Source organism: Lates calcarifer, linkage group LG7_1 (genome assembly GCF_001640805.2).
Source record: "Lates calcarifer isolate ASB-BC8 linkage group LG7_1, TLL_Latcal_v3, whole genome shotgun sequence".
In the NCBI taxonomy this organism is placed as follows: Eukaryota; Metazoa; Chordata; class Actinopteri; family Centropomidae; genus Lates; species Lates calcarifer.
In genome coordinates this window covers 5,103,064-5,129,283 of record NC_066839.1, presented here as the reverse complement: position 1 = coordinate 5,129,283, position 26,220 = coordinate 5,103,064, and the positions used below count along the sequence as shown (strand labels likewise).

Genomic DNA, 26,220 nt, shown 5'->3' with positions numbered 1-26,220 from the left:
GCTGCCATTCCACTTAGCACCCTAATGCGATTGGTTATGCTCGCCAACATCGAGAGGTAAAAGGGCGTGTCTTAGATTGACAGAAGGGGGCAAATGCTACTGTGTGCGCGGTTCCGCCATTCGGGCTCAAATCTTTATTTACTTCAATGCATGAAATGTATCTAATGATCCGATATGGCGGACAATTTCATGCGGATCTCTTTTCAGCCGGGGTGTGTTTCGCTTTTCATGGGAAGCTGGCATTTGATGCGGTGACTATCCCAGCTGTGAGTCAGGCAAAGTGATGTCATATATAAGTACTTCTGTACTTGTTACGGGCGTTTCCCACATCCTCTTCTTTGTGAACTGTTTGTACATTTATCCATCCAAAGTTTTTTAATGACTAGGGTAAATGATGTACACACCATCCCTGTGTACTTGGCTTTGAGTGTGTGCGCCTGAAAGTGTGTGCGTGCATGTGTTACTCTTTCCTTTTTCCGCCTGTCAGAGTAGTTTGACTCTCAGACACTCCTTAGGAATGCTGAGTATGCCCTGGTTTCTACTGCCAAGTACAGACTTGACACAAAGTAAGACAGAGAGATATAAAGAACGAGGGAGAAAGAAGTAAGGGAAAAGGGAGGGATAGTTTGCAGCCACCGTTGCAGCTTTGTGCTGTAATGCTCATTATAAAGAAAACTTACTGTTACGTGAATAAACTGAAGTGTTGGAAAAACTGACATTTTGTCCTTATGGTGCAGTTTGGATTATCAACAGAGGGAAACTCACAGAAAACCTTAGGCAAAGTTGTAGTATTCACTAATAGTACTACTTTAAGGTTGTAAGCAACGATTATTTTCATAATCAGTAGCTATGGCAATTATTTTGTTTAATAATCAGTTGATTAGTCAGTGTATAAGATGCCAGAAAGTAGTGAAAAAATTACATATTTAAATGTCTTGTTTTGTCCAACCAGCTGTCAGCACTACTTCTTCCGGGCAGTCTGGACGCCACAGCGAGTCGTTATCGGAAAGTGACGAGACGGGCCGAGGCTAGCTGGTTCGTATGCTAATTTCAGTAGAGGAAAAGAAGCGGCAGAACTAGAGGCAAATCACTACCCTCGCTTTACCACCACTGGAGACAGCTCTTGGCGAACAGAGGGATGAAGTTTCAAGCTGAACTCGCAGCACTTCTTCAACACTGGTAAGCAAACAGCAGTTAATGCTAACGTTAGCTATAGCGATAGTAAACATAGCTAACAGAGCCCTATGTAGTCCTCCAAGACACGGGGGGCGCATTTAAAAGTATATATAGTGTATCAAATACTCATTTATATCAAAAACGGTTAAAATAAATACACTGAATAGAATATCCCACATATATAAAGATTGTTTTTCATGACATGCGTACATATAGATGCTAGGGGAAAGCAGAAAGAACTTATTCATCCTCTTGGGACCATGAATACAAAATGTAATGTTAACCCAACTAATAGTTTTTAAGATATTTCAGTCTTGTGGGCCAAGTCACCAAACAACAGACCAACATTTGTAGAGACACACTGATAGCATGACCAAAAAGAGGAAAAAGATGCAGACACGCATAGCTTAAACCAGATGGTACAGAGGTTAAAAGGTTGATAGTTTTATGGAGCTCACAGATTTTCTTTAGGCAGTATTTTAAGGTGCTATTGGTTAAATGAAGTGCAGGTTAATTTTTATTTCCAGCCCACAATCTTACAGTATCTTCTCCTCCTCGTCCTGCTAAGTGAAGCAATCTTTGTTACGCTAATAAATCCTGTCTTAACACAGACATCTTCCCAGATCCGTGTGCATTCCTGAATTTTGCTGCATGGGGCCCCAGGGTTCGTCTCACACTCTCTCAAACAGCCAGCCAGCCAGCTACCACTCACATTTCTACAGTGGTACTCATGCACATTTAAGACAGGAAGTCTGCCTCCACATGTACCTGTTTGACAAGTAAACCAGATGACCTAAAGGGAGGTTTTTTAGGTAATTTGAGGGGCGTTTTTGTTTTAAACAACAACAAATGGTTGAGAGGTGACAGGAAACAAGGGGAGAGAGGGAGGGGGAATAACTGAGCAACAGTATATGGTATGCATGTTGATCACCAGGGCGCCCCAACCTTATGTTCAGGCTGGATAAGCTCCGGCTCCCCCCAACAGTTAAAACAGTTTTATTCTATTCTAGAGCTAAAACAAGAAGTCAATTAATCAGTGACTTTTTACGGTAATTTTTCAAGCAGAAATGCCAAACATTCCAGCTTCTCAAATGGGAGTATTTCCTGATTTTTTCCTCTTTGTGATGGTAAATTGTTTCATTTGTCCTGTTGTTTTTAATCCTAATTCTGTTTGATCTATTCTTCTTCTATTTTAAAACATGATTCAAAAGTATAAGCTATGGCCAGAGGCTGGTAATTAGCTTCCGCTAGTATGGGATAACCAATAAATAAAACTTCTTTTTTTCAGTCAAGACAACATGGATGACAAGTCCTTAAAGTGTTCAGAAAAATGTAAATTTAAACATCTGTAATCCCATGACAATAAGGCCTCTCTATCTGGTTGAGGAGGACGGTGACTGTTTTGTACTGTTTATAGGGTCAACATGAACTTTTACTCAGAAAATATATTTAGGTTTTGAACTGGTGGTTGCTACAAAAAATAAGAAATTTGATGACATTATCTTTGGACTTTAAACATATTAAGGGACATTGTTTTTCTCTGGTATTTTATAATCTGAACAATTAATTGATTAATCAAGAAAACGAAATCTGCAGATTAACGATTAGTTAGCTGCCCAAGGAATGGGACACTGTCGCTATACAATACTGGCTTAACTTAACCTAAGACCCATGGTAGAAAAACCACCAATTAAGCCATCACTTTGACCATGTGTTAATGATATTTTATATATTACTCTTGGGATATTTACCCAAACTAGAGTGGCTACAAAATGTTTTTATTTTATACTCAAGCTTTTTAACAGCTAACAATAAATTTGTGATAGTTTAAAGGTGAAACTACAGCTTGTTGTGTAAAACAGTGGGTAAAAATAACCATATCATTTGAGAAAATAACCCAGTAATAATATAAAATAGATTAACTTTGATGAATTGATTTGCTGACCATATGTGGAAGAGGTAGGGAGATTTCCATTTAGTCTTCATTTCCTTTCTGTGGAAAACACAGGAAAGAAAGTTAAGTTGACCTTGTGGATCAGATTACTTATTGCACATTTTTTCATTAGATGTTAAGCTTTTTATTTTTAGACTAGTCATTCACAGTGACATTAATTTTGGTTTGATAGGCAAATATTCCTGGCATCCTCTCTTCATATCACATGACCCCCACACATTTGGAAAGTCTACCGTAAACTAGCGTCCTGGTGACGTGCACTTTCCTGGGAATTAGTCATAGAAGGTGACGCCACAAGCATCCGAGCCAAGGGGATTTTCACCACACATATGGGTACGTTTTCCAGTTCTGCTCTATGAAGCTTCGACAAACACTGTTGATTCTGCAGCAAGAATAAACACACCACGGTGAGGTTACATATTAAAGGTTATAAAGTAGTTTATATCTTGCTCCTCCATGTAAAACGGAATAATGTAATGTGTTGAAATGCCCATGTGGCTGAGCCATTCCCCTTTGTGGTCACTCCAGCCTACATCAGCAGTTTAACAACACTGAGAACATCACGTATTTAAAATAGGAAGAGGTGATATGGAAATTTTGGTAGCTTAACACGGAATCACCCAGAATCACCTCCCTCCCACAGTGTCACCTCCCACTTTACACCTGGAAACAGTTGTCTCTGCTCACATGAATCTCCTGACCTCCTGTGGTGACATTGACCAGCTGCAGGTCAGAGTGTATTCTGCAGTTATTCCACTAGATGGTGCTGTTGTGTCATGTTTGAGCGAGTGTAATGGTTAAGTAAGTCTTCTGGTGACTATTAATTTTGCATCTGGCCCCTAGTCCTCAATTTGTGCTGCTTTGGGAGCACAGTTATACAAGAAATGATGAGAATATCTCACTGATGATTAAGGGGACTGCCATTTATGTGTCTTTAATGTGCTGCCTGGGTCTAATCGGGACTGAGGAGTAAATAATTCTCTTCCTCTAAGTGCACCATATAGAAAGCCATGGCAGCTTTATGACCGACAAAGTGTTAATGTGAATTAACAGTAGGCACATAGGAATCTAGCGAAACCATAAACCCACTGTAACTGCACTGATTCACCTTTTTGGCGTGGAGTTTTAAACATTTTTCAGCATTCTAAAAATATGACAAATTGTTGTTTATATCAAGGTAGTTTATAATTATTTCTGACTGACAAGGTCATAGTTTGTCTTCAATTCCCCCAGGAATAATTCTGTAGACAGAAATAACACTGATTTTGAAAATATAAACGCAAAAATATGAACACAAACTGTTGCCAAAAAATATAAATCAGAGCCTCCATACTTACATATCATCAAGTGACCTTTTTTTGGTTTTGTGGACATTAAGATTTTAAGACTTTAAGAAGATTAGATACTGAATCTAAATGAAATGTATTTAATTGAATTGCTGCCAGGTCTTCTGTTCAATGTAAGGAGATTATTGACCAAAATGCAAAAATTAAATCTGTTCTTGGGTGGATTTCTCCTTCAAAATTCAGCTTGAAAGTGTGCCATATCAATCACATTTATTCCAGAAAACTATGAATTCTTTTGGCAAGCCTCAAAAGTGTCCAGAACAGATTATGTGTCAAGTATTTTAGGGAAATATTCTTAAAATAATACACAAGACATCAAGTGTATTTTATTTAGACTGAATAGTGTAACCATAAAAATGAGCTTGAGCAAGGTAAAATACGGGTTATTGCAAACGTAAAGCTACTTTTATTTACTTTATTTACTGTGTCTATTTGACGAGTTGGTGGCAGCCTTGCACACAAATAAACTCTTTGTTGAGGAAAAACTTCATTTCCCATGGTCCCTTGTTCCACTCCGCAGTGATGTGGGGTGTGGTGGATGAATGACTGTGTGTGTGTGTGTGTGTGTGTGTGTGTGTGTGTGTGTCTTGCGTACAGGAGGAGAGAGAGCTCAGTCTCTCCGCACAGACCCTGACAGAGAGAGAGAGAGAGAGAGAGACGCAAATCCACTTTGGAGCATCTGTGAAGCGGAGGAACGGGAAGATGCAGACAGCGGTCTGTGGCGGATCTAACCCGGTGTTTAAAACCAAGGCGACATGAGCGCGACATCCAACTCGAATGTTTTTGTTACCGGTTCTTTGGGGGATTTTTCTTTCACCGAGTGAATCTGGACGTGTAGCGGTGACTGCAATGGAGCGTCGATCCAACGCGTGAGAGCTGCTGACCGTCTGTGTGTTCGCAGGCTAATATTACAGACAATAAGCAAAGGAAATTAGCCATTAGAAACAGTGGCATCCCGTTATTTCTATTGGTAATTATAGGAGTCTGTGTTACGAGGCACTGTAGGTATTTTCCTTTATGATACAACTAAGAGGCTATACTGAATGTGTTATTAATGATTTAAAAATCAATGGTTACACAAGTCACAGGCAGACAGGAGGTTATTCTGGCTTATTAAAGGCTCCATTCATTCAGCCTGTTTTCATGAACGTAATATAAATTCTTTTTGTTTGAAGATTCAGAGGGTAGTCATGTCAAAAAATAAGGGTAGTGAGTCTGTGAAGGTGGTAGTTCGATGCCGGCCTTTGAACCGGAAAGAGGAGTCCAATGGGCCTGCAGGGGGCATCGTGCAGATGGACCTGCGGCTTGGACAGGTGATCCTCCGAAACCCTCGTGCGTCGGCCAGCGAGCCCCAGAAAACATTCACATTCGATGCAGTTTACGATGCAAGCTCCAAACAACGAGACCTGTATGACGAGAGCGTTCGACCCCTGATAGACTCGGCACTGGCAGGGTTCAATGGTACCATATTTGCGTATGGACAAACCGGAACTGGGAAGACATACACCATGCAGGGTGTGTGGTTGGACCCGGAGAAACGGGGCGTGATTCCCAACGCTTTTGACCACATCTTCACGCACATCTCCCGCTCTCAGTCCGATAAGCAGTACCTGGTGCGGGCATCCTACCTCGAGATCTACCGGGAGGAGGTTCGGGACCTCCTCGATCCCAACCACGGCACCGCCAGAGCCCTGGAGCTTAGAGAGAGTCCAGACACCGGGGTGTATGTCCGAGATCTCACGTCATGTGTTTGCAAGAGCATCAAGGAGATCGAGGAGGTGATGAATGTGGGCAACCAGGCGAGGGCTGTTGGGGCAACAGACATGAACGAACACTCGTCCAGGTCCCATGCTTTGTTCTTGATCACGGTGGAGTGCAGCCAGCCGGGACCAGATGGGAGGAAACACATTCGAGTTGGACGCCTCAACCTGGTGGACCTTGCCGGCAGTGAGCGCCAAGCCAAGACCGGTGTCCAGGGAGACCGCCTGAAGGAAGCCGCCAAGATCAATCTTTCCCTGTCAGCGCTGGGGAACGTGATCTCAGCACTGGCAGATGGGCGCAGCGGGCATGTACCGTACCGGGACTCCAAGCTTACCCGGCTGTTGCAGGACTCTTTGGGCGGGAATGCAAAGACAGTCATGGTCGCCACCTTAGGCCCAGCCCCGCAGCACTACGAGGAAACCCTCACCACCCTCCGCTACGCCAACCGAGCCAAGAACATCCAGAACCAGCCGAGGGTCAACGAGGACCCCAAGGACGCCCTGCTGCGCGAGTTCCAGAGGGAGATCGCTCGCCTCCGGGCCCAGCTCAACCACAGGAAGTGGAGAAGCAAACAGAAGAAGGAGCAAGTGGAGGGCGAGGGCTGGGAGAGGGATGGGGATGAAGAGACGGAGGGCGAGGATGAGGTGGAGGTGGAGGTGGAGAAGGAGGCACAGGAGTACGTGAAGCTGGAGGAGCAGCGTCTGGAGAGGGAGAAGGAGGCCATCCGAGAGGATCAATTCCTGCTGGCCGAGGAAAAGCAGAGGCTGCTGGGCGAGAAGGAGAGGATGATGGGAGATCTGAGGAAGGAGCAGGAAGCCACCGAGCAGCTGACCGCCAAGTACAAGGTGAGAGCTTAAACCTGGGTCCATTATTGGGTTGGGTTTTTATTCTTTATTTATTTATTTCTTCCGTCCTTTCTTCCTCAAGTCATTCTAGACAAAAATACACAAAGGACAAAATATATTCAAAGAGTAGGACTTCAAACAGACATAACAAAGATGGATAAACAAGTTGGAAAGTGGGAGGAAAAGTGAAACTCCCATTCATTTCTCCATTGACATTGTCAGGTGACTCACAGTTGGAATTCGTCTATAGCTTCAATAGAAAAGCCGAACAGCTGCCACAGATTCTTTATTGAAAAGTCAAAGGTACAAGCTTGTGTACTTAAAAACTTTGAAGTAGTGGTTAACTTCATCTCCCAAGGTGCACATCTGCTGATTAATCCGCCAATCATTTTGATTGATAAACACCCATAACATGGTCCCAGAGCCGAAGGTAACATCTCCAGACGTTTTGTTTTGTTTGGTCACCAAAACCCAAAGATATTCAGTTCACTATCATAGAAGACAACAAAAAGACAAGCTGGAACCCAAAAATATATCAGTTAGGAATCAATTAATTGATTTATTGATTGATAACTGCAGCTCTACTTGGGATTTCTGGGTCAATTTTGTATGATTTCAGCAACTGTGGCTCAGTTCTCATTTAATCTTAACTTGGATGATTAATGGACACTGAGGTGAGATCGTTTCAAATATTGATATTGATTTTATGACACCTATCAAAGCCACCAATCACTGAAAAAGCACCATTAATAATCTACGAACATAAAATCTAATAATCCATATGACACTGGAGTAAAAAGACTAACTTCACCTCCATGTCCCTAATTAACCAGATCTTCACTGTTTCATCTCTCTCTCACACACAGACACACACATTGTACTCAGTTAAAAGGAGTCAGATTAAGGACGTGGTCCGTGGGATTATCACGTGTGATAATCTGATGAGCTGCTATTAAGTGACATTATGAACAGTAACCCTGGGAGCTTCATATCTAATTACACCTCAATGTGTGTGTGCGCTTGTGTGAGAGAGAGAGTGTGTGTTATATCCCAATGGATAATGACCTTTAATATCTGGAATATTTGGAAGTTTTTTTGTAGTTGTGGCCATCGTTTTTATCAGTTAGAATAACACCGTACTCTCTAGAGGTGAAATGATGAGTCAGTTAACCCTCTGGAGTCTCTCTGTTCATCAGTAAACATAACAAGCCTGTTTTATTAATACTCATGTAGAGACAAGCTGAGAAAACCAGTAGAAAGTGTTGATGCAGGGCTTTCACACAGTATCTCATTTCTGTCGACACCATTTGAAAACTGCTAATTAATATTTTGAGTGATTTACAGACATAAAGTCATTTTACCTGTAAATATTTTTCTTACATTTTCCTGCTGTATAAATACTGAAACAATATTTTTTACAACCTTGAACTGGTCTATAATAATATTTTCAGCGATTACCACCAGAGATTTGCAAGCACCTATGTTATTTAACTTGGATTTTAGGTTCCTGGCAGTTTATGCTTTGTTAAATTGACAAAAATAAGAAGTCAGGATAGCACGCATGTGGGGAAGGACAGTTTAAAAGGGGCTAAAGCCAAAAATGAATGCACAGAAAATCCAGCTATTACCAAAATAACCCTAACCCAGCAGGTTAATCGATTAGTCAGTTGACAGTCCTTCAGTTTCCATTCAAGTCTGACAAGCTCCACACCCCTGAGCTCGTCACACACACTTTCCATTAAAAAATTTGAAGCCTGCAGGGGTTTAAAGTGCCAAACATGAGCTGCCACAGTTGGGAGTCAGGCTGGGGACATTTGCTGCATTTCATTCCCCATCTCCTTCCCCTCATTCCTGTCAGCTCCCCACTGTCGCCACTTGATAACACAGATGACCGCGATGACTCATGAGGGGCTTTCTTAAACGTCAGAGAGCTTTTCTGGTGTCTCATACATCCAGACAAAGTCACTGTAGCTTAAAATGTCAGCTCTCTCTTCACCCAATCAAACACAGTCTGACCTGCATTAATTACTCGCTCTGATTCATGGGCATATCCAGTCAATAAGTCACCCGTGCAGAATGACTGCAGTCTATAATACTGGAGCTGCAGCCTGGACCGTCCCAACACGAGACAGTGCTGGGATCAGTTTACTGAGCTGCAGCAAACAGCCTGAGGCGTTAATGTGAGGAGGGAGAATATATTTACAGTGTCACTTCTGTAGGAACAACAGCAAGGCCAGTTGAGGGCTCCTGTTATCAGTTTGTGATGTTCTGGGTATTTTAAGAGCGATAAAATGTACTGTAAATTTTTTTGTGTGTCGTTAACAGCTCCCATAGTAGAGGTGTGAATTTGCTGCATTCAGCTGTGGGTGAGGATAAAGTCTGCGTAGGTGGAGAAAGCAATATCAACAGTGTTGAGAGTGGTGTAATAACTTAGAGTTATTACAGAAAAGGTTACAGTTATCCTCATGTCTCAAAACACAATATGTATTATGGCTGAATCATGGTCTATTGCAGCTGTTTTCAGAGAACAAATTGATCTGTTTGCCTCTTCTACAACGGCAACATGGTTGAGATCAGTATCATGGTATTGATAGGGGTATTTTCTGATACTGACAAAATGACAAATATGTGAAAAATTTAGAATATAAAAGAATTAAACTGATGTTCAAAGCATAGTTCATCTATGAAGTTCATAGCTGCTTTTTCGTGATCTCACCTTCACATCGATGTCATAATTTGAGCAGTTATCAATAGGGAAAGAAGACAAAAAATATATTTATTGTCTTATTTAACATGTTTATTGTTTCTTTTATGTTTTGTGAATATTTAGACAAATGAGCAACATTTATAACAGAATGAAATCAAACCAAATCGTCGTGTTAAACTGAGTAACACTTGGTTAAACAGGTTAAAAAGAATCAGTCTTGAAGCTAAATGAACATCTGTACTTGCGCTTAACCAGCTAAAAAATCAATTAAAAGAGAATTCTAGTACTTTTTCAGGGCTAAATCTTTTCTGTACATGCAGGACTTTGACATTAGATACCTGCTCCCCATGTCTATTTTTGTATTTAGTTGAGAACAATCTATTTCTCCTCAATTTTCAAGAAGAACAATTACATTAAACAGTACAAAATAGCTATTTGTGCTCAGAAATCCAGGTTATAAGGTCTGAAATTGATGACAGCAAAAGCTAGGATCCAGAGTTGCTTATTTATTTTATTTAGTAAATGTACTCATCAGCACACGCTCAAAACAAAAGAGCTAAATCACAAAAATTGGCAAAAAAAATGACAGAGTGCTTATGCTGCACTTGTGCCCACCTCCTCTTGTTACGAGCAAAGTAAGCACATGTTAATTTTTTTGCTTCATCTCTCGGTTGTGGTGTTTTCTCTTTGTCAGTGAAGGTATGAGGTCTGGGGAAAGTCCCCGGAGACAGAGCTAATGTACAGTGTATCTCGATGCCCTTCAGTCTGAGTGCTTTCACATACATTTCTGTGCGAGGCTCCTCATATTTCCTCCCATCACGTTTGTCCTCCGCAGCACTGTGGGCGCTGACGCTGTTTTGTGCTAGACGTCTAAAATCTTCTGTGATCGCACGTCGTGGCTCAGAGGGTCTCGTTGTTTGATGCTGACTGGGTGGCTGCTGAGTGATGAGAATCAGAAAAAAATGCTCTCTCCCCCTGAGGAGGAAGATGATTAAGGACAAGAAGCATTTCCTGCCTGTGATGCATCAGCTTGTTGCTGTTGGTTTAAAGGAAACCTGGGTAACCTCAAAGCGCTGTTTGTCATGCAAGATAACAGATTAATTTTGTCCAAGATAAAATTCTGGTGATATTTTGTACTTTGGGGGGGGAAGTCTACGCAACCAAAGCCTGATGTATCTAATTCCTCTGTGCCATAGAGCTCCTTTGTTAAGCACATCAGTGAGCCACAGTAAACATGTAATTCCCACATACGTCCTGCTGTTGTAAATACACACTAGAGCACTAAATGTGCATCTATTCACTGCTGAAAATATGCCCCTACAAGTTCACTGTTTACTCCTGTTTAGATCATGTAGTGTCCGTCCATAACATTCTCCTGAAAATGATATCTCTGTGATGAACTGATCTGATTTTGGTGGTCAAAGGTCAAGGTTACTGTGTCCTCATGTCTGTCCCATTCTTGCGAATGTCATCACATCTGGCACAAATGTCCAAGAGTCAAGATGTGACTGGACATTTTTGACCATAACTCAACATTTCATCCACTAATTATGACAAACTTTAACACAAATGTGCAGTTGGATAAAATGTCTACATTTTATATCCAAAAAGTCAAAGGTCAGCTTCAGATGGCCATTATTCTACACCTTAATCGGACAGAACAGGAGATTGCGACCATTTTACCTACAACTTGATGGGTTGGCAGAGGCAAACAACCGAGAGGCGGTGATACTAATTAAAGATTTACGTCTTCATTAGGAACCAGTGCTGAGTGCAGAGGCCTTAACAAATGAACCGAGCACATTATGGTGAGGGTGGTAAAGCGGATGAAGCGACTGATGGAAAGACTCCAAATCAACCACTACAGACTGAAGGCATTGATCAGGATGTTGGAGGATTAATGCAAAGATCTTCCTCTAAAAACAGCTTTAGCTGAAAGTCTGTCAGCAGAACTTTTGTCTGCAACTATTTGATAACCAGTCATGTGTTTAAGTAAACATCTGCTGATTTCAGCTTTAACACTGGGTGAATTTCCTGCTCGTCTTCGTTTTATTCTCACAGTATTTGAGGTGTTTGACTGTTGGTTATTCAAAACAAGAAATTTTGCTCTGCAGTTTTTGTTATTTTCTGAGGTTTAATGGACAAAACTGCTAATCACTTCCTCAGGAAAATAATTGACAGATTAAACCACAGTGAAAATATAATCACAGAAGTTATGGATCTATTTCTTGTACTCTTGTATAATTTGGATTGACGTCAAATCAGTTTATACTGTCATTAATCTCCTCAACATAAAACACTGTGTAATTAATAATTTTGATTTTTTTAACCTATGTTTTAGGGCCATAAAAATCTTTGTACATCAAAATTTCCTGTTTTAATCAGTTGATTTTCTGAGGGTAATAATTTGCCAGTTAATTGATTTTCTTTCAGCTATTAAAAAAAGGAGTTTATCATGTAACTACCTTGTTTGTTTCTACAAAACCACTGGTTTTCTCACCATGTCAGTGAATACCAAACTGCATAGAAGAGCAGAAGATAAGATATGAAAATGATAAAAATATTGAAAATAAATTGCAAAAATGATTATAATATAAATCGAATAGAGTTGAATAGTCCATGACAGTTATTTAAATGTGGACAAAAACAATAAACACCCAGAGGGCTTGTTGATTATATAACAAACAAATTCAGTTTTTAAAGACAAACAGAATCACTATTATGATCTCACTCTCTCCAGTTTAGAAGACCCCAGCCTAGCTGTCCTCTGATTGGCTGGCACTGATATTAACCCACCAATCACGGAATGTTGCCCGAAGGTTCCATTTTTCCTCTTTGCTCTCCTGACCAATGAGAGAGAGGTTGCTAGGCAAGAGAGTCAGAATTAGAGAGAGAGAGAGAGAGAGAGAGAGTGAAGGAGGTTCTGGCTGGAAACATGAGTGGAAATAAGCTCAAAAATAACAAATTATAGATAATATCAGAGTGAAAATCAATCCTGACACACACAAACACACACAGACACACAACAAATGTAAGTAGGTCAGAAACCAGCCTTGTGAAGCTGCGTTGGATCAGGTGGTGTTTCTGCAGGGTGCTGTTAGCTAACTGGCCTCCAAGGTACAGCGCTCCATCTGTGTATTGTGCTGTAATGCATGGTGCAACTGTTCCATAGCTGTTGCCTGCTCGGCTGGAGGTGCCACCAGCTTTAATTTACACTGGAAAAATATCACGTCTGGCGTCCTGTTGGCCTTTGCGGGTCATTTGTTCACAGCGTCACAGGTTCAGATCGAAAGTGCGTGTCAGGTCCTTGTTTTTGTCATTTCTCCTTTGTTGTAATGTGTGAAAAAGCTGAGATAGATTTAGACAGTGAGGCTGTACTAAGCAGGGAAAACAGGCTGGTGGGATGTGAGCTTGGCGTCAAAAACATCCTGCTACACAGGAGCTAAATGTAAATGTGTGTTTTTAGGGGACTCAGTGTCATTTTATTTCAAAAATCAATCTATAACGTGACAGAATTAGACTGACATAAAGATATGATAACACATATTCTGAGTCCTTTAATACTGGGTATCTGCTGATACCAGATTGAATCTGATAATTCACTTAAACTTGGATTAAATATTTAATTGACACATTGAAATAACAGCTGTAGCTACTAAATCTGACACACCTCACTTTTCACCACATTTGAAGATCCTGATTCAAAACCTGACAAGGATAAATTATTGATATGAGTCCTCTTGAATTTGATGTGACATGATCTGCTGCTGATAAGACGTCTCGCTCTGTCGGAGTTTTAGGAACTACAAAAACACTTTGAGGTTGCACAGTGGTGTGACAGAGTAGAGGTTCTTCACTCACAAACAATCTTTGGCTGAGTACAGACACTGGGATATCTCTAATTCTGAGAAGTTAATCGCTGAAAAAATGCAACTTTATGTCATGAAAACAGTTATTCATTCTCTGGAACTCAGGAACAGCTGGAAAGAATTTCTTCAACTTTGGCACAAACATTCACTTGGACTCAAGCATGAACTGATTGGAATTTGATGGTTAAAGGTCAAAGGTCAAGGCAACTGTGACCTCATAAAACACGTTTTTTGGCCATAATTCAAGACACTAATTATGACAAAATTTTACACACATGTCTAATAGGGTAAAATAATGAAGTGATGATATTAAATATCCAAAAGGTCAAAGGCATAATGTGTTTCCTACTACTGTGATTTATCAAATATTCCATCCAGCTGCTGTATATTCAGTGTATGATTCTGAGGCCTTGTTAGCTCACTGGAAGATAATGGCATAGCAGGCGTTATTGAAAATGAGGATGGACATTTTTCATTTATATTTAATAACCAACGACTTTGTAATCGCCATCCTATCACAACATAAAGTGCTGTCGTTTCCTGATTTACTTTGTGGACTTTAAGCAATTTAAAAGCATGTCCTGTCAGCCTCTCTAGTTTCCATAGAAGAACTCACACATTTTTAAATGTTCCAGTAACCTTCAATTGTATATGTTAGGTGGTTAGTTGGTTGATTGGTTATGTGGTTGGTTGGATGGTTGGTTTGTCAGCTGGTTGGTTGGTTAGTTGGGTAATTGGTTGGTTGGTTAGTTAGTTGGTTGATTGGTTATTTGGATGGTTGGATGGTTTGTTGGTTGGTTGGTTGGTTTGTCAGTTGGTTAGTTGGTTGGTTGGTTTGTCGGTTGGTTGGTTGGTTGGTTTGTCGGTTGGTTGGTCAGTTGGTTGGTTGGTTTGTCAGTTGGTTGGTTGGTTTGTCAGTTGGTTAGTTGGTTGGTTGGTTTGTCGGTTGGTTGGTTGGTTTGTCGGTTGGTTGGTTGGTTGGTTGGTTGGTCAGTTGGTTGGTTGGTTGGTCAGTTGGTTGGTTGGTTTGTCAGTTGGTTGGTTGGTTGGTTTGTCAGTTGGAGAGGGCAGTCAGAGATCTCCACTCTTCTCTATCCTACAATGCAGCGGTTCTCTTTATAACATTGGCTCTTCCCCTCTTTGTTGCCCTGGAGGATGATCTTGGCCAGAGAGTCTTGCCAGTTAACATGGCCGAACCACTCGAGCTTTGCATTGCATCACGACAGCAAGAAGTGGTTGTTGCTGGCTTGCAACAGCGTCGATTTTCTGCTTAACATACTCAATCCTCTGAATCCATCGGTCTCTGCGTTCAGCGTCCAGCTCTCACATTTGTACAAGAGAATGGAGATCACCATCGACTTGATCTTAACTTAGAGGTTGATGTTGCTGCTTCTCCAGATGATGATGTGTTTCATCGTGGCAGATGAAGCCATGTTTTGATCTCTTATTGTACATGCCCTCCACCAGTAATTTTCCTTTTTCTGTACATATCAATCTTTACACTCCAGTTTTTGTTCTTTTAACTTTGGCATAAACACTTAAATGGAGTTAGTGTATCTTTTGATAGTGTTTGTGTTGTTATGAAACAGGTACCAGTGCAGTGGTTGTTGAGAGTTTCATGCCGAGCAGCAGCTTCTCATAAGGAGGCTGCTGTGTCCGACCCTGTGGACTATTCTTAGATCCACTTTTCTGGGTCAAAATTGTACTGCCTTCCTTCTTCTTCTTATGTTAGAGATGTCTTTCTCTTTCTGCTTGTCTTATTTAATGTTTATGTATGTCCTGAAAGATGACTTAAAATGTGTTAAAGCTGGCTGAACTGAAGACTCTAAAACGCCTTTATTTTTGTATAAGAATGAACTCACATCAAGGTTGTGTTCTGTTTTTATTCTGGATGCTATTAAACATCTTTTGACAAACAATCTCACCATAAGGTCCATGTGGCTCCTCTGGAGCTTTCAGTTGTTTCACATGATCTTCAGATTTCCAGTCTTTGAGCACTTTAAGGGTTTCTCATCTGTGTTGGTTTAAAAGCTGGGGATAATTTTCAACCTTGAAATCAGATAACTGGGCTGAAATCTCCAGAACAGCTGCTCAATGGACCTCATTGAACTGCTGTTTCTGAAGCCGAGTGTGAACTTAAACCTCATTAAACATAACAATCAAACTTAAAGAATCGCTGCTTTATGTGTCTCAGTCCCTCATTCCTTTCTCCTTTAAAGCATCTGCTGTTAATCGATTTATTACAGGGGTTATTAAGCAAGGCAATTGTCCTTGGATGTTTTCTGTGATTCTACTTTCCCTCAATTTGCCTTGTGTACCACTTCATTTAGTATGTTTTCTGCTTTTCCAAGAATACCTTCTCATGACCTCCCCAGAGAAGCACCATGTTAAATAGGTCAACTTCATGCATCTTCAATTAAAACTGAATTTAGTGTAGAAATGTTACTGCAAATACTTGGACGCTTAATCTGTGGGAGCAGGAAAATTATATTAAGACAGACCACTCTCGAGAGTGTGACTCTGATAAACTGCGACTAAGAATAAAATAACTCTTCCATGGCAAGCTGCCCAGATAAAGTCTGTGTTGGGAAACACTGGGCTGTTTCTCTCCAATGCTTCTGATCTTTTTCTTTTGTAAGGAGCATAAAATAGATGTTGCCTTGTTAACACTGAGGCAGGATGGTAATTGAATCTTTCAGATGAAAAACAAATATGTGCTGTGTGCTTACAGTTTCACATATAATCTGAAGTATGGCTGATTTTTACCACTAATACATCCTCCAGTCTTCACTGTCTTTTGTTATCAGAGGAAAACAACACTGACTGTGCATTAAGGTTTTTCCTACATCCTGCCAGCTGAAGTTCAGCCAATCAGAGCCCATGGTCAACAACAATGTCCACTGCCTCATAGGGAAAATTCAGCCAAACACACACACACACACAGGCATAGATGTGCACATACATGCATGGCTTTATGGGTAGAATATCTGTTTCCTGTTTATATAGCTGCCTTCCTGTCTAATTAGAGGAGAAAAAAGCCTGGACAGAACAGAGAGATGGAGGGAGAGGTATGTGTGTGTGTGTGTGTGTGTGTGCGTGTGTGTGCGTAAGAGACTCACTGATAAACAGAAAAGAGTCCATCGCTGCTCTCCATCTTTCAGCATGAAGGGCTGCATCGCTGAAATATTGATGAATTAACTCTGTGTGTGTCTGTGTTTTCTTCGTATGTGTGTGCATGTGTGTGTGTGTGTTTTTAAGTTATAGGATCAGTGGAGAAACAACAACTCGTACAAACACAGAAGGTCAGAAAAGGTTCTGCATGTGAACATAAAATATTAAATATATGTTTATCTTACAAGACACCAAAAGTGAAAATGTTTTTTTTTTTTAGATGGATGTGAGATGTAATATTTTGCTAATGTAACCGCCCTACCCTCATTAAATATACAAAACATTTATCAACACATATGAATAATTAATTTAACTACTATTATACAAGCTGTGTAAAGATGAATTTGGCTAAAACAAACCTTCAAAGGCTTCTTGTTTTCATCTTCAAAGAATAGTTTGATAATTTGCAAAATGCTCTCTCAGTTAGCTTAGCTTAGCATAAAGACTGGAAACATTGGGAAACAGGTAGCCTGGCTCTGTCCAGAGGTAAAAAATATCCATCTACCAGCGTCTCTAAAGCTCACTGATTAACAGGTTATATCTTGTTCGTCTAATTTGTACAAAAACAGAGGTGTAAAACCTACATGTTGTCATCTTACAGCTGTTTACAGTCTCTATGCTTCATATTTACCAGATTTAATGGTAACTAGCTCTGCAAGAATCCAAACAGGTTGAGAATATTTCTCAAAATATTGAGCTAGTGCATCAAACGTGAGGCAATGTTAATCAAATTCTGCTGCTAAACAAAATATGCTTTACAAAAACAGCTTTTAATTCTATATCTATTTTCTAGATTATGCTACTCAAAAAAAATTTACACACCTGATAGATGCACTCTTTGACTTTATGCTTTGAGGAAAATAGTACTCTGACAAGCATGTCTGTGCATTTTGCCAGGATATGATAAATCATTTGGATGCATAAACAGGAAAATAAGTCATGATACAATAGTCTTATTTCATTTTACAGGATAAAAGGATGTTTTCCAGGTTGATCAGCTGATTGCTCGTCACTCACTGGATCTCCCTCATGTGTTTTCGTTAGATGAATGACACTGAGTGAATGGTAATGAGATTTTAAGCTTTCAGTTGCGGCTCCTTAAGTGCCTCTTGCACCAACCAGGACTGATGTGAAACAGATTCTCTGAGACGTCCTGACCTTTGTTCACTCTCCTCTCTCATGCTCTGCGTCTCCTGTCTTTTCCTTTTCACTTCTCCCTCTCTTCCTCTTGTGTTTCTGTCTCTTCCTGGCAAGCTCTCTGTCTCTCCCCGCCGCATGCACGAGACCCGTTGTCGTCACATCGTATTTATAGCCCCCCGCTCGCTCCCAGCAGGCCCCAGGCCTCGCTGTGATTGGCTAGGCCGATCACGGACGAGCCAGCTCAATATGCAGCTCTTCACCATTCTCCTCATTTTCCCATCAGGGAATGAATCAGTCACAGCCAAAAGAATTTGAGCACGCACTTATGGGCAGATTATACATCCACGCACACATATGCAGGCTGGCACTCGCACACATGCACTCACAAGCTCCAGGAAAAACTCTAATGTATTTATAAATGCTTCAGTGTTTTCTGTTTCTCCTTCTAGTAGTCAAGTCCACAGCTCAGAAGAAGTTACTACTAAAATCTGTGTCACCGGACTAGATGCGATTATATAACATTTATTAGATTATAATGTTTATTCACTGTAACTCACCCACACACGGTCGGCACTGGTGGAATGTAACTAAGTAGATTTACTTAAGTACAAATTTGAGGCACTTGACTATTTTCTTTTCATGTCACTTTATGCTTCCATTCCTCTTTAATTTATAGGGAAATCTTATTTTACTTCACTATAATTATTTTACATCTTTTTCCAACCAGTCACTTGTAGGAAAGCTGGTCAGTCTCCCCTTCACTTCCTGAGTTAATGGCTAGAAAAGTGTTTTTGCATTACATTATGATGTCACAGTGAAGCTGACCTTTGACTTTTTGCTTTAAAAAATGTCCTCACTTCATTATTTTATACTATTAAACATTTCTATTGAACAATTTTGTCGTAATCAGCGTATGAATTCTTGAGTTATGGCCAAAAACGTGTTTTGTGAGGTCACAGTGACCTTTGACCTTTGGCCTTAAACCACCAAAATCTGGTCTGTTCATTCTTGAGTCCAAAGTGGACGTTTGTGCTAAATTTGAAGAAATTCCCTCAAAGCATTCCTGAGATATTGCGTTCACAAGAAAAGACAAGACAAAAATATATCAGTCAGCACTGATAAATGCTCTCACATGTCACTGGTTATAAAAATAGGAGTTAAAAGTTTTGCTTGTTTGTTGTTTTTTGGTTGAAGAACCCCTGACTTCTGTCCTCTCTTGTGCACAGCAACAAACCCAAGTGGCAAAGCTTACTTTGTCCAGTCTCTCTGCGTAATAAAAATAACATTTAAAATGATTAAGAAACCATCTTTTTAAGGCCACGATACCAAGTGAGATTATTCTGTTCTTCTGCAGTGGGATAAAGAAATGTTTTGGCCCATCAAGCTCATTAAAATGAAACTTTAAACTGAAATTTCCTCGTCTTTAATCTTTAATGTGAAAAGTAGTTCAGAATCAAAATTATAAGCATCTGAAAGCTGTGGGACATCCAGGCCTGAAAATGAATGAGCTGCAGATAGAGGAGGTTATAGAGTTATAATGACATGGTGGACAAATTTAATTTTGCTGTGGCCTTTAGAGACATCAGACATCCTGTCTGCTTCTGTGTGTGTGTGTGTGTGTGTGTGTGTGTGTGTAATGACTCGGATGACAACCGAGTCGTCTCTCATGTGATTGAAGGTCATTTGGTCTCTTCACTGAGTCATCGCTCCCCCCTCCTCTTCCTCCTCCTCGTCCTCCGACTCTCATCTTCTTTTTATCTTCACCTCTGTTACACCAGCTCGGATGTGAAAGATGTTGATCTGAGCATTAAAAACATTAACCCCAGTTTGCTCTGCCAGTTGGAATTTTTTCTGTTTTGAACATAAAATGTAAAAATCTGGTGTCTGGATTTCCTGTTTATCTTTTTTACCTCTTAATTTGCCCAAGATTCAAAACTCCAATTAGAAATCAACCATGGGAACTCATGACCACTGATATGCTGTGGGTTTTATAGGCTGTTTGCTGCTACATCTTTGTGTTTCTGTTGTCAGGCCTTTTTCTGTGCTGCCCAAAAATAAGGAACATAGCTAGCTAAGGGCGTCTATTTTCACCTTAGCTAGGGCAAAGATAGCTAACTTTATTCACATTAGCTGGGCAGCACAGAAAAGGGCAACCAAAATATGATGATGTTGGCTCATAGCAAGAAACATCCTATAAAACCCACATCTTATATCAGGGCTTTTTACCAGCGGGTTAACGTTAGCCAGCTAACCTAGCTAACGTTAGCACCCGCTGACATCAAACTACACTTTTCTTTATTCATTTAAAACTAATCAAACTGCAACCATTTCCTCTTCTCTTTCTCATCTCAAGGAAAGCATTATTTTGACAACTAATTAGGTTTTTCTGGACTCAGATCTGTTCTCAGCACTGTAGGTTGTTAAAAACAAGAAAGCCTAAGTTGGACCGGAACAGTATTTCCGTCGGTCTTGACGTTAGACTTAACAAGCGGATGTTCATTTCTTTCCAAATAATCAACTTAAATGTCACATTAAGTCAATCAAAGGATCAAATTTGTAGACTATACATTACAAAATTTAAATACTTCAAGCTAGTTTAAACTAACAGGATTACATCAAAGCTCAGCTGGTGCTTATTAGCTTAAGCTTCTTGTATTTATCTGTACTTGTAGCTTAAATGAAGATCAGGTTGTTCCACAGTGTTCACATACTTTTAATTGTCACTGTATCTAAACAGTACATCGGGTGGGGTGGGGGGCATGAGATGGATGCATGAGAGAGAAAATCCCTGACATGAATCAGCCCTTTAATGAAGCTGAAAGAATAAAAAACACAAAGAGCAGCAAACCAGGCAGTCGCACACACACACACACACACACACACACACTCCGTACACAAAGACAGCCTGAAAACAAAGAGGCTTTCTGTAAAGACCTGCTGCAGACGCATCCTCTCTGAAGGACTCCACTGTACTCTCTGCATCAGTTTGAGTGTGTGTGTGTGTGTGTTTTTGTGTTCGCTCATACAATCAAGTGGACAGTGTGTTATGTGCATGTAACAGTGAATGTATAGGCTTCATACACACATGCACACACACACTGTCTTTTTGTATAAAGTCCTGAGACTGGAATGTGTCCAGTATACAATGGCCATGGCCCCTGTTTGCCCTCCTCGGGCCTCCCTATCTTTTCTCTTTTCTCTCTCCTCCTCTTTACATTTCTTCCTCTGTTTTCCTTCTCTTGTGTTCCTACATTCATTTTAGATTTCCGCCCTCAGGACAGAGATCATTTGTTCGTTGTCAGATAAAGGCAGAGCAACATGAGTGTGAATCAAGACTTCAGCCTCCAGGCATTTAATCTCCACAGTAACCAGAGACGCTGTAACCAGGGGCGTGTAATTATAATGAGTCCTTCATCAGAGTTAACACACATATGCAATGAAATCTGCACCTTTGATTTTTCTCTTAGGTAGAAATTTACTTGACGTTAAAACCTTCTTGGGTCCTGAGTCAAAGCCCCGTTCAGTTTTTGTGTATAAACCCTGGACCCATGTGTAAATGTGCAGGCTCAGGGTTTAGAAATCTGTGTGCACAGTTTATAAGCCGTGCTCTCGGATCCAGATCTCAAATGACGTGGTTTGCAAGTGAAACCCTCAGTAAATACAATGAAAGCTGTGCAACATAGAACGAAATGTACCTGCCTTTCTTAAAACCTTGGCGTGTGCATGCTGTAAATTGTTCCTCACGTCAAGTAACGTATAAAGATGATGTTTGACGATTTTGGACAGTCAGGGAAAGTTCATAGTGACTTCAGACGCAGTTTGTTTATTTTACATTTTACCAAAATCATGATCTTTCTCTAACCTTAGCCAAAGTGATTCTTTTGGCTTCAAGACAAATTGAGAATTAATTAATTCACACAATGACGATACTTGACTGGATGAGCCAAGGATCGAACCACTGACCCTCCGATTAGTGGGCGACCATCTCTACCTTCCTGAGCCACAGCTGCTCAAGATCATGGTTTGGGTTAAAACACTAAAATGTCATTAACGGCACAAAAATGTGACATCAAAATGTCCTGTTACTGGTCTCAAACAGTGCTCTCCTGCTTCTTGTCAAACACCCTCCTCCTCCTAATAAGCAAAACAGTCACTGTATGAAATGAAAAGAAAGTCATGTGTCATCTGCAAAATGTCACATAGGAATAGGAAGGATTGGTGCAGTCTGTCAGCTTCATCATTCCTCTGAAACACAGGCAACAAGGAAACAATGACCCACCACAGCAGGATGTGATTGTGTCTGTCAAAACCAGTAAAAGCTTCAGAATCAGTCACACCAGCTGCAGAAAGGTGGTTTGAAAACATTGTTGGTAATAAACCTCCATAAAGAGAGAGGAGATGTTTTCTTTAGGAGGAGACAGTGTGGGTGGTCATGCTGTTGTTGTTTACAGACGGCAGAGCTGGAGTAGCAGGTGGGAATATCTGACAGCTCGTATTTCATCTGTGATCCTCGCACTGTGAGTTTGTCAGACAAACACAAAGAAAAACTTTGAAAAAATCAACCTGAGAAATGACAACCGGTGACAGTAAATGTTCTTCAAACAGCCTCACAGACACGACTGCTCACTTAAGTTCACAGGCAGCAGCATTTGTCTGTGTTGTGTAACTTACTACTAAGTCAGCGGCAGGAAACTTTGAAAATATGAAGAATTATAAGCAGAGTTTGGTGTGTTTGTTGCAATGACAGTACTTCCTGCTGCAGAAGCTGGGGATCCATGGGTAACACACACCGTTCAGCCATGTTTGACTTGATGCAACCAGCATTTAAAGTTAGATAATGTTTCTTTAAATCAACAGTAAATTCAAGGACGTCTGGAGGAGTTTATGTTGTACAATCACAGACAAATTAAAGTAAAATAACGGGATGTAGTGTCTCTTCTCCAGGAGTATATTTCGTAGGAGGAGTAGAGTTGTGTTTTACATTCAAAAGAATGACTGATGTTGTTTTATTCCTCTGAAAATGCAGATTGCAGTGATGTAACCAGCCTGGTTTTCAGACTGATTCATGTCCAAGGTCTGACACAGTCCAGAGTTTCAGCAGAGCTCAGCTGGTTGTGGCATGGTGTCATCATGTCGCTGTTAAGCTGCCCACTTCCAGCTCCATCTGCCTCATCAGCACAAAGTGTAGACTGACTGCAGCAGCTCCAACACACACTCTGACACACACAAACACACACAGATAAACACACAAAGACTCAACTGTTAGATGAACTTTCTTTGACCTCAAGAAAGACACTCAGTCCTCACCCTTCACACACACTCCTGGTTTTATTTCTGTCTGTTACTAATTCCAGCCACAGTAATGTATGTGTCAGCCATCTTTGATGATGAGTGAGCAGGTAGAAGGTGACTGTGTTGGTCATTAACGCTTCAGCTTTTATTTTATTGTTGATGTTTTTTCAGGCGATGGAGAGCAAGCTGCTGGTCGGTGGGAAGAACATCATAGATCACACCAACGAGCAGCAGAAGATGCTGGAGATGAAACGGCAGGAGATCGCTGAGCAGGTAAAGTTTTGTGTTTTCCAGTCCCATGTAAAGCGATATAAATGCAAAGGCAAAATGCACCAATTTAAATTGCTTTATCTGTTCTTTAATCTGATAAAGTTTGATGGAGGTGATGGAGTTTATAGGTTTAAATACCTGAAAAAGAAATCACACACAAAAAGCATGATACAGCTGCACACTGGGGCTACAATAAGCCTGAATTTAAATTAGTACCATCAATTTAAACATGTTTGGCAGCTGAGTAAATGCTTTTCTGCAATATTTTATTTAATATTTGTGTGGATCTCCTGCAGCAGGAGGCTTTGAAAAATTCAGCAGAAGAAATGCAATATGACTGCAATGAACTGCAACGTGATGCTGATGAACAGAGAGGTGACATTTTAATATTGATGCTCTCAGAGTCGGAGTGAGAGGGAGATGCAGCAGCAGATGTTGGTCCAGGACGAGGAGACGCTGGAGCTGAGAGAGACTTTCACCTCTCTGCAGCAGGAGGTGGAGGCCAAGACCAAGAAACTCAAGAAGGTAAAGTACTGAGGGATACATGCAGAAAAGATCACATGCATAAGAACATTTTTTACATGCACACACACATACACCTTTCTTTTTTTGTTCCTAATGTGAGTATATCCCTCTTTACCCCCTGAACCCTTTGACCTGGATCCTAATGACCCCCCTGCCTCCGTCTGGACACACACTTAAATCTCAGTACCTCAAGGTTTGTCCTGCCGTCCCCTCCTCTCCTCCTGGACCTGTCCCTCCCTTCCTCCCTCCTTCCCTCACTCTCTGTCCACGCTTTCCACGCTAACCTCGTCAATCTGTTCTCCCTCGCTGGTCAAATTGCCCGGGATCTCCCAGTATCTCACGCCTAAATCAACACTCCTTGCTTTTCTCTTCTCACCTCCCAATCCGTTGCAGGACTAACCTCAGACAACCCGCTGTGTTTGAATGTGGATGACAATGTGACTAATGATCCTGTGTTGATTATTTTGTTGCTCCCCTGACGCTCTAACACAACACGTGTGGCTTTCACCCCCTCTCCCACTGCATGGTGTCGTCACTCTGAGGAAATGAAACGTCGAGGTTTTCACACTGTGCATTTAAAGCTCAGGCTGTGACGCTCAGAGACCAGACAACCTTTTAGTTTTAGGTGGTCAACGAGCCTCTTGGCTGAGGAAAATCTTGTGATTTGTGGTAATGAAAAGCCAATCAGATCTCTGCACGTCCTTGTCTCCCTTTAAAATTAATTGAATTTCATGAGCCTGAGAGGTTGATAAGAGCTATTGAGTGCTGTTTAAGCTGGATTTATAGTGGTGCATTAAAGAGTCGCAGCACAGCTACAAGCAGGGTTGCCAACTCTTTGGTTTTTGGCACGAGACACCTACATCAAATCCACCAGGACACTGTTGGTGTTCGCTCCTGTTGGTTTCTGATACTGAAGACAACACTGAACAGGTTGAAGAAAAGCCGTTACACTGCAAAAACACTGCTTGCCACACTCACCGCCTCGTTCGCAGTGAATAAAAGAACGTAAACGCTATTGCACAGATATCTGAGGCAAACATCAAAGCTTTCACGCCACTAAAAATATGGCTGCAACCAGCTGTGGTCGGGCTTCAGCTCCTGTATATGTGCAGCCTGAGTATTTTACATTTTCAACATGCTTTATTCCTGTCGTTCTGTATGTGAAAAGACCTTTATTTTGAAATGCTGATTGTAAGCGTTTTTAGATAATAAATCCAATTCTGAGTGACAGTTTTTTGTATTCTAAAAACAGGTCAGGCAGCTTCTTACTGACATTTTCATCTAAAGCTTGTTCAAATTCAACCTGTGTGAAAATTTATTTGAACGGCAGCGTCATGTTTTTAAGGCCAGACCGGATCTAAAGTCAGGATTAACCTACTTGTGTGAAGCCCGTACAGTTAGGGTGAAGTCAAAGAATGAACAGTGTGAAAGCTCAGGAGCGCTGGAGGAGGAGGAGAAGAGGAGGAGGAGGAATGAGCTGGAAGGAGGGGAGGGAATGGCGGCCATGTTGCCCCGTGCTTCTGTTGGCTGCACATTTTCTCCAGACACCAGTGCCTCCAGTGCTGTTGCTATGGGCAACCAAGCTGCAGCGAAGTTGGGAGACCAGTTCATTAGCGACTGCTCTGCTCTCTCTCCCTCCCTCCTCACCCTCTTCTCTCTGTTTGTCTCTCTCTCTTTCCTCCCTAGCTTTACGCCAAGCTCCAGTGCATCAAAGCGGAGATCCAGGACGTGAACGACGAGCACGTGAGGAGCCGACAGGAGCTGGAACAAACTCAGAACGAGCTCACCAGAGAGCTCAAGTTCAAGTGAGTCGAACTAGCATCCAGAGGAGTCAGCAGAATCAGCAAATATGCTCTGATGGTTCAGCAAACACAGCACACACTCAGATTAGATACACACTGATTCGTTGGTATTTCACTTTTTATATGCTGAATGAATCTGCGAACAAGCACAAACTGAAAACTTCAACATCAGACATTTTTTACAGTATTTTGAGTCCTGATTTTAGCCTGAATAAGCTTCACTGATCAGTGTCACCCTGCATGGAGGCCTGAGAGGCAAAACCCAGGGCAGCAAAGTCCTGCAAAGCTCTCACTCTCACTCATGAAGGTCAGCGTTGCTGTGAGAGCATGCACAGTGAAAACTGAGGGCGAAATAATAATAA

The 26,220-nt window shown here is 41.1% G+C and overlaps 1 protein-coding gene across 3 annotated transcripts in view; it reads left to right on the top strand.

Annotated features, from left to right (window-relative positions):
• The first annotated feature begins 98 nt into the window (after window positions 1–98).
• Window positions 99–26,220, top strand: part of LOC108888901 (kinesin-like protein KIF3C) — a 34,145-nt gene continuing 8,023 nt past the window's right edge. For all 3 annotated transcript variants that reach the window (XR_007813605.1, XM_051071768.1, XM_018685119.2), the window contains exons 1-6: window positions 99–266; window positions 953–1,179; window positions 5,074–7,082; window positions 23,433–23,534; window positions 23,934–24,056; window positions 25,743–25,861. Coding sequence is in view for 2 of the 3 variants with exons in the window: in XM_051071768.1 (XP_050927725.1) it covers window positions 5,667–7,082; window positions 23,433–23,534; window positions 23,934–24,056; window positions 25,743–25,861 (1,760 nt within the window). In the remaining variant the exon portion in view is untranslated. The remainder of the gene's footprint in view (window positions 267–952; window positions 1,180–5,073; window positions 7,083–23,432; window positions 23,535–23,933; window positions 24,057–25,742; window positions 25,862–26,220) is intronic.